The sequence below is a fragment of the Dermacentor albipictus genome, chromosome 1 (assembly GCF_038994185.2).
Source record: "Dermacentor albipictus isolate Rhodes 1998 colony chromosome 1, USDA_Dalb.pri_finalv2, whole genome shotgun sequence".
NCBI lineage: Eukaryota > Metazoa > Arthropoda > Arachnida > Ixodida > Ixodidae > Dermacentor > Dermacentor albipictus.
In genome coordinates this window covers 362,628,607-362,637,694 of record NC_091821.1, presented here as the reverse complement: position 1 = coordinate 362,637,694, position 9,088 = coordinate 362,628,607, and the positions used below count along the sequence as shown (strand labels likewise).

The 9,088-nt window shown below is 45.0% G+C and overlaps 1 protein-coding gene across 1 annotated transcript; it reads right to left on the bottom strand.

Moving 5' to 3' along the window:
• Nucleotides 1-7,048: 7,048 nt before the first annotated feature.
• Nucleotides 7,049-8,748, bottom strand: LOC135911284 (uncharacterized). The gene is made up of 2 exons (XM_065443482.1): nt 8,134-8,748; nt 7,049-7,294 (listed from the first exon to the last, which is right to left on the bottom strand). Exons 1-2 carry the CDS (start codon nt 8,746-8,748, stop codon nt 7,097-7,099), a joined length of 813 nt encoding a protein of 270 aa, XP_065299554.1. The 3' UTR covers nt 7,049-7,096.
• Nucleotides 8,749-9,088: the final 340 nt, after the last annotated feature.

Below are 9,088 nucleotides of genomic sequence, written 5' to 3'. Positions count from 1 at the left end.
CGCGCGAGGGGTGTCGGTGATGACGATGAGTGACACTCAGTGGTTGAGAGTCAGGCTGATCTCATAATTATAGCGGTGAATTAAAAGAAGAAACGCGATAGTGGCGATAAATAAATGAAAGGCGAAAATAGTAGAGGTAGATTTTACTTGAAGAGTCAGCCAGAATGAATGACAATAAGGATATTTAAAAAGGAAATAGGAGCGACGAAATAAATAACCAATAGTACTATCGATGAAATTTATGGGATTCGTAAAGGAATTTCTTCGCGGCGATGGACGCGTGTCTACGGGAGTGACACGACGTAGAAACCCCCGTGGTTGTCATTTGCCTTGAAACTCATGACTAACACCCACTATGCGGAGTGACGATGATTCGAGCGGATAAGCCACAATATTAACAACAATTAATGTTCTAGAATTGGAGCCATGTAAGCGCCGAGAAAAAAGGCAAAGTTACATGTTAGCAGACGAGAAAAGCAACCTGCACATTGCTGCTCCTTGTTACCTCAACTCATGTCAACGTGTTAAGAGGGGCTTACTGTGCACAATGTACTAAATACCCTTGCACGCCCTTCATATCCTTGCGAAAACTGTCTAAATACCTTTCGCCATGCTGACCCGACTTATCACTGTCGCATTTCGCGTGGCATCGGCAAGCGGGATTGCGCGTGCTTGCGTTGCATTAGGCTATATTGTTGGCGTCTCTGGCGTTGCACTGCGATGGAAGCTCGAGGTCGCGGGATGGAATTCCGGCCGCGGCGGCCGCATTTTTGATGGTGGCGAAATGTAAGAGCGCGCGTGGCCCGTGCATCGGGGCCACGTTAAAGAAGCCCAGTAGTTAAAATTAATTAGGAAAAGAAAGCGGTGGCAGGAGAGAAAAAATAATGAATTGCTTCTGGTTCGTTACAAAAAGAACAGATTTAAGTAAACTAAAAACCGGATGTGTAAGGTAACAATTTAGACGCCGAACTCTATAGCTGAAGCTAGCTAATGCCCCCCTCCCCCCATTGTCGTGAAAGGAATTTGCTTCAGCTTTATACAAATTATAGGTGTTTGAAATCGTCAGGGGATATGAGAGATGAAAGGAATTTGCTGTTTCGAGTTTCATTGTTAAACATCAATTACCCTCCGTCCCTTCTGCGAAAGACGGGTCAAAGTTGAACGCAGTGAGAAAAACATAATGCAAAGCTATGAAAAGAAGAGAACTGTATTTCGTAAGCGAAACGAGGAGGCGCACTCGAATAGTCAGCCAGTGCTATATAAGGTCACGAAGACTGTGCAAAAACATGTAAACACACTGCGCTGAGCTGCGCTGATGTGTTCATGAGAAATGCTTTTCAGTGTGCTCCATTATTCAATGCCAACGTGCGTCGATGTTCATTCGTCTTTCCTGATTTAGAACAAATAGCGGGATGGCGTTTTCCTCATGGCGCGTAAGGGCTCGCACGCGAATGTATCCAACCGCTTGCTCGTGTGCGATCTGTTCGTTTCGAAATAAACAGCAGCTTACAATAGCGCCGGAAGAGACGCGTTGCTTAAAGATAGGTTCTGTCGCGGCAGTCCGGGCGGCTGCTCATGCAGAAACTCCGCAAATCGGACGTCTGCGAAGGGGTAGCTTATCAAAACCTTCACTTTGTATCTCGTGTCGTACGGTGAAGCTCCTATATGCGAACGACGTGCTTGTAACGACAGCACGTGAACGCAGACTTACATGTAAACGTTAAGAAATAAAATTGAGCACTAATGCAAACCTTAATTACTATCTCTGAAAGCTTTCTGTATCACGGGAGGGAAAAAACACATATGAGTCTGTTTGACGGGCTTGAATAAAAGAAGCGTGTTCAGCCACCACTGTTCGATTCTTGCAGTTTGGCTATGTGCAATAAATTCAACAGGATGATTTCCATTTAAATTAAACTGTCCGGCTCAGCACCTTGAACTGCACTGTGGTTTAAGAGGGACGCCGTACTAGAGGAATCTGGACAATTTATTTATTTATTTATTTATTTATTTATTTATTTATTTATTTATTTATTTATTTATTTATTTATTTATTTATTTATTTATTTATTTATCTATTTAACACTGTCAGGAGCCTTTCAGCAGCCAATGCAGGAGTGGCACAGCTTTATGAACAAGTTTGACCACATCGGATTTCTAAACGTACACCCAATGTAGTGCACGGGTGTTTTATTGCGATAGCAATTATATGGACGCTCCATGCGCATTCCTGCAGTCGCCGGCGTCGCCGCTGTGACGTTCCGTATCAAGTCCAAGGGCAATAAAATCGTCACTGCGCGCCGTATGCTGTATGTGCGAGTGAAAGCGTGCGAGGGGGATACGCGGCCGTGCGGGCGCAGTATCTTGAAAGCGACCTGCGACGTGAACAAAGTGCGCGCCCGCGCCGCCCTCATCTTCAAAGCGATATTCGTTGTTTGCAGAGCGGGCGTAGTCCCGGTAGCTTCGTATGCGCTGTGCTTTCGACGTTTCGTTCGCGTGGAAGCGAGATATGCACGAAGGTCAATTTGCTCGCTGCTGCTGCCGCCATGACTCCTCACTCCAGCGTATTGACAGCGAGTTTCACAGGCCATCGAGCGAGATGTGTTCATGTTGACCTATGCGTGCGTGAAACCGTGCTTGTGAATTTAGTTAGTAAGCGAATGCTTACAAGTTTACACGGCTGATTTATTTATTTATTTCATAATACCCCTAAAGGCCCCCGAAGGGGTATTACATAGGGGGTACAGATACATGAAAAATATGTGAGCTTTGCGCGCTACGGAAAAAACAACAACTGAAGTACACAAAAGTTATACAAAATTTTTACAAAAGAAAACACAAAAGTTATACAAAAGTACGATATTTAGCAAAATACACAAGTAAAACAAAATACGAAATACATTAGGCAAGTGAAACTCAGAAAATACAAAACTGTCTGAGAAAATAAATTAAGGGAATTAAATAGGTACAATGTAAAAGAAGTAAATGGGGTGTTGCTCGAAACTGCGTCAGTTGTCACGTTAACAAATTAATGAGACATGAATTGACTTGTACAATGTGCACACAGAATGGTAAGACAAATGATGAAAACAATATATACACTGAACAACGTATGAAGAAACGGTGCATGATGGATATTTACACGTAACTATTGCGTAAAAGTTCCTGAAAGGTTGCGAAATCGGTTTGAGTAGCAATGTGTGATGGTAGGTTATTCCATGCAACAATTGTTCGGGGAACAAAGGAGTTAGCATAGTTAGCTGAGCGACAACTGATGCGTTTTATCTTGAAGATATGGTCTGTGCGTGGAAAGAAGGCTGTAGCTGGTTCGAAGATTCGGTGAAGGTGCGGATGATGATAAAGTTTGTGCAGCAGTGAGAGGAGGGCAATTCTGCGGCGATGCGATAAGTCGTCAAGTTGAGCGCGAGCTTTTAGTGCTGAAATGCTAGTATAGGGTGAATAATCAGAAAAAATGAAACGGACCGCGCGGTTTTGCAGTGATTCGATTTCTTGGGTGATATATATTTGAAAAGGATCCCAGATGGCTGATCCATACTCGATTTTGGGGCGTATCAATGGGATGTATGCTAGTCAGCGTAGTTTAGCTGGAGCATGCTTAAGGTTGCGTTTGAGGAGGCCTAAAGAGCGGTTAGCTGATGCCAACGTCAGGCGGATGTGATGATGCCAGGTCGATAAAACCGATGTGATGATGCCAGGTCAATAAAACCGCTATCCTTACTTCGTATAGCTATGTATTAATTTGCTATCGCAATCGATGCTTCGCTTTTCAGGCGAAACTACGACTGTTTATTTACGTGATGAACGCTTCTTGTTTTCTTCCCGCCAGCTCCACGCTGAGCTGCACTGGAACTCACATCTCGCCCACAGCTGCTAAGGACGTCAATAGACCCATCACTACGCCCTTCGCCTCACGTTTCCTGTTGGACTGCTGCGAGTGCGCAGAAATAGCAGGTCGAAAGCGAGCGGCAGCCTGTGCGCTTTCTGGATGGGCGAGCACGACAGTCATCAAAACACGCCACCTGCAGCCTCAGTGTATCAAGCTAATGTCGCACTGTAGTAAACGCTAAAACATGCCCAGGAATTTTGGACATCGCCCTCACGGCCATCCATTGAACTTCACCACATTGCACCAACTTAACTCAGTGGGCAACATTAAAAAATAAAAATAAAAATAAAAATAAAATAAAATAAAGGTGTTTCGAAACACGCACGAATTTCAGCAACTTTCAGTGAGCAACGCCGAGTGGTTACGGCCTTCTAATAACATGAGCAGTTACGGCACTTATTCATAACATTGCTGCGGCTTTATATCAACGTTTTATTGCTGACCGAAATTCTGCTATAAGGCAGCAAAGTGTCGTAAACAAGCGTGTTAATAGAAAGGCGTACCTTCTTGACGTTACTAACGAAAAGTTGTTAAAGTTCGGGCGGCCGTTTGAAATTTTGTTTTTGAAAATGATGCCCACCGAGTTACGTTAATGCATTATTGTGGTCGAGTTTGACGAATAACCGAAGGGGCAATGTCCAAAATTTCTGGACATGAGTGCAATCTGACGCTCGAGACCGCACTGAACTGGCAGCTCCGACGTCATGCTGAAAGGTCGAGAAGCTTATTATTTAATGGGGTGGGGTGGGGTGCAGAGTTGGGGAGGGGGTGGAGATGACTTCCTAGGGGACGTCACACTGAAAGCGCTCAGGCCTTTTGTCAAATTTGTGGAAGTACTTTGTTAGGACCTTGCTCGAGAGTGAGCATACGACGTTTGATGCGCAGTAACACTTGGTGTATGGACACCTGAGTGGGTACGAGCGCACATTTGATTGGCACAAGCTAGCTGTAGCTTTCACTTTAGCCCCACACCATTGTGAAACAAATTATGCGAGAAGAATATATACAAATAGACGGCCGAGCGACTCATCCGAATGTTTGCACGCGATATTCGAGAGCTGGTGGGATTGGGCAGCGTGCCATTCGAAACGTTGCAAAGACAGTTGGTGGCAACAGAAAGAAACCTGAGGAAAGGGCTAGTATTTTTCATCACTCTTTCGTCGCTTAATAATATTTTATGTAGGGTTTTAGATCCCAAAGGTGGCACAACGTGCCGTAAGGGACGTCGCTCAGTTCTCAAATATTTCGGCCACATGAGGTTCTTTAACGAGCACCAAAACTCTATATTGACGCCAAGGTGGTTTAGTGGATATGGGGCTCTGTTTCTGTGCGCAGAGTCCTAGGTCGTATCACCAACCATGACTACTCCGTTTCGATGGCGGTCATAATTGAGTAACACGTTAGAGAACCCCGGGTGGTCAAGATTGATAAGAAGCCCTCCACTACGGCGCTTCTTATTGCCCGTGTGTTTGTTCGGGACGTTAAACCCAATCAGTTAATTTTAATTAGCGTGCCTGCAGAAGGTTTTGGTAAGGGCGAGTTTTTGAGCAAAGGATAGGAGTGTTCATCGCTAATGTGACAGGCTTACGAGTGGTCGCAGGTAACCACAGGTGCACAACCTGCTCAGAATATGAGCTGCACAATGGGCCCACGTTTAGGAAGTACACTTTTTTGCGGTGCTACAGGCTTTCAATTTTAGCGAGGGCCAGCTTATGAGCATATGTGAGTGGAATAATAATAATAGTTAATCCACTACCACCGTCCTTCTCCCCTGTAGTCCTTAAATTATGGGGTTTTACGTGCCAAAACCACTTTCTGATTATGAGGCACGCCGTAGTGGGGGACTCCGGAAATTTCGACCACCTGGGGTTCTTTAACGTGCACCTAAATCTAAGTACATGGGTGTTTTCGCATTTCGCCCCACCGAAATGCGGCCGCCGTGGCCGGGATTCGATCCCGCGACCTCGTGCTCAGCAGCCTAACACCATAGCCTCTGAGCAACCACGGCGGGTTCCCCTGTAGTCCTTGATAACACGTACACGCGTCCTGCTGTCCTGTAAGTATTCAGCGCCGTTGTTTTGCAAAAATACTCTAAAAAAATGTGAGTTCAAGTTCAATTTTGTCCATGCACTTCGGCATTAATCAGTCCGAGAGCACACTGACCTTTGTGTCGACTGCAGCCTATATTTTTGGTCCGAGGGAGCACATCTTAGCCATACGTGGGCCCATTAGTAGGAAATTCTGCGGTTTGTCTCAGCCTTTAATATTTTTTTTTTGCTCCGGGCGCGTGTTGGTTTCGTATTTTTGTGCGTAACAGAGCAAGGGTCGCAGCTTTGGTAACCTCATCGTATTTTGCACTCACCGTGCAGCAGCGCATTCCTCATGGCTGCTCAAATAGACAGCATCTTTAGCTATGACGTAGGTATGTAGATAGTGTTCAACTATAAATAACGTATGTTAATAATCTGCCCTTAATAGATCGGAGTATTTCACTCCAGCCGTCGTTCTTCCGACTCGAGGTCGTGGGAGTCGTGATCCGCTGATTGTCAGATGTTTCATTTTCAAGAACTTAGCAGCTAAGTGATTTACACGAAGGATCTAAAGATACCCCGCATTGAGCTGAACTTTCTTATGCTGTTTTCTTTTTGACAATGATATCTTGAATACTATAATAATAACAATGCAGTAATGAACACATCTTTACTTTTCCTTTGAGTACGATTACTATAGCAATATATTAGGTACAATATTTGTACGGTCTTGTTGAACAAGTGCCTCATTCCCGGCGGACTACAACAGTGATGTCAGAAAATTGAACAGCACGCCTTTGTGATTCCGCAGGTCTAAATGAGGCGTCAGAAGCATAATCTCCAGTATAAACTTTTCATGCTGTTCATGATATCTGTTTTCACTAGGGCGGAATAGAGCGTATACCCTTCTCAAGTAGTTTATTTTTAGTAGCCTCAGGAAACAGTACGTGCATCCTTCACAATAAACGGCCGTGGAGCTTTTATGTACAGTGAGCGCCATTTTGCAAGCTAAGATGACCACTTGTCGCGCAACGTAGCGCAATTTACGCCTTATAGACTCCCCCAGTCCTTACATTTCATCAAATACATCAGGATTAATGCAGGCTCATATGTGCATAGCAATACTGGTACATGGCACTGAGCGAACGTCGAGGTTCGTTTATGCTGGTTCTTCAACGACTTGATCTGGCGAGAAAAGAGCAACGAACTCCTCGTAGCTGACGAGTCCATCACCATCCTTGTCTGCTGCGAGCATCATAGTGTCCAACTCTTTGTCCGTGACAGACTCGTTCATGGAAGACATGACATGTCGAAGGTCTGTAGCTGTAATGTAGCCCTGGCCGTACTTGTCAAAAATCTGGCAAAAAGAAAAAGAAGGAAGCGAGGATGGTTGCTGAATTGTTTTTTTGTAAAACAAACACAGAAAAAGTCATGACAGATAGGAAAGGATGCTTCCTTTGTCACAAAACAAGATAAACACACAAGTAATTTCGTTTTATATCAAGGGCATGCGAAGAAACGAAGTTTAATATACAAATCGAATGATCTCTGCTACGAGATGCATAGTCTATGTGGCAATTCATGGCATTCTAGATAACTGCATGGAGTAACATGACAATGAACTCCATTTACAAGCTTATCAATTGTCCAGATGTTTAATTGCGAATGACATTGCATAAATCTGTCAAACGATGTACACATGCCTCATTTTTTAAACCCGTGGGCTTCGGGAAAACTTCATCTTTCACTTCGCTAAAAAATTAGAAAATGTTCGCTATAAGAAGTTATTTTCTTCGAATGTTCGTACAGAACTTGATTGAAAAAAATTCACCATTCCAACATTACGAATTTATTTCTTGCTAGAACGGATCTATTTGAGTCTGTAGGCATAGATCGATGACATAATCGCAAGCAGTTAAGGTTTTCTTAAATGGTCTACGATCTGCAACTGCTGGCGCAGCTAACCCAGAACACGTGATGGTAGTGCTGAAAGCTGATCTGACATGAAATTAACATTGTAATCCTTAAAATTTTGGGCACTACATAATTCCGAACGAACACAAAGGCTGACTATATTGATGGAAAACTTATATGTTGTAAACAAAATAAGAACATGCGTTTGAAGCTACCAAAAATTACACTACGAGACAACAATAAGTGTACCAAAATGTCCCTAGAGGCTGCTGTAAAAATCACCTTGAAAAGCACTTCGATTTCTTCCTGAATATTTTCACTGGGAGCGTCGCGCTGTTGGGCCAACAACGCTAGGAACTCCGTGAAGTCTACGTTGTCCTTTCCGGATGTGTTTGCCTCGGTGACCATGCGTTCGACTTCTGTATTGGACGCTTCGTAGCCGAGGGTGAGCATGACGGCGCCCAGTTCTTGGGCGGTGATGAGGCCGTCGCAGTTGTGGTCGAAGAGCTCGAACGCTTGCTGCCAACGGGCCGCCTCTTGTTCGTCTGGAAACTCGCTCGCGTCGCTGGCAATGTGCAAAGATATGGTCGAGTCGCTGCACGTCGACGACGAGCAGTCGGAGTTTGCGATGTTGGCCGCGGAGAGGCGAGACTCGTACCGAGGGACCCGCGACTGGGTCGTCGATGATTCGGGGGAGTCGAGAGAGTAGCATCGCCGTCTATGGTGCGAAGGGAGCTTGAAAAATCGCCGGCGCTTGCTGAAGTCAGCCTTTATGGAACACCTTGGCGCGTGTTCATCGTCACTGTACGACAAGTTTGACCGGAACGAACCCGTCGTAGATATTTCGCTGGGAGGAGCATGATCGTTCTTCCAAAGTACAGCACGCTTTACACTCATGGTTTTCGCTTTCGCATGCGCAGCGTAGCCTCTTCAGCTTACACTATGCGAGTGCTGCTGCAGGTGCGGCGATGCAGCCCATATATGGGCAGCTTCACGACTTCCGGCCTTGTTAGAACAGTTGCGCCCTCACGTCGGTAGTGCCATAAGCTCACGCTTGCTGAAGCTGGGTGGATAGCCTCTACGGAGCCCGGATTATGGCGGGGAATTGGGTATGCAGCCGTCTGATGTTTGTCGATATGTACAGATATGGTACAGTTCAGCTTGACTGCAGTCAAGCGAAAAAAACGAAAAAAAAAACGTGCCCATAGCTCGGTTTTTGTTCTGTTGCATTGTTCTT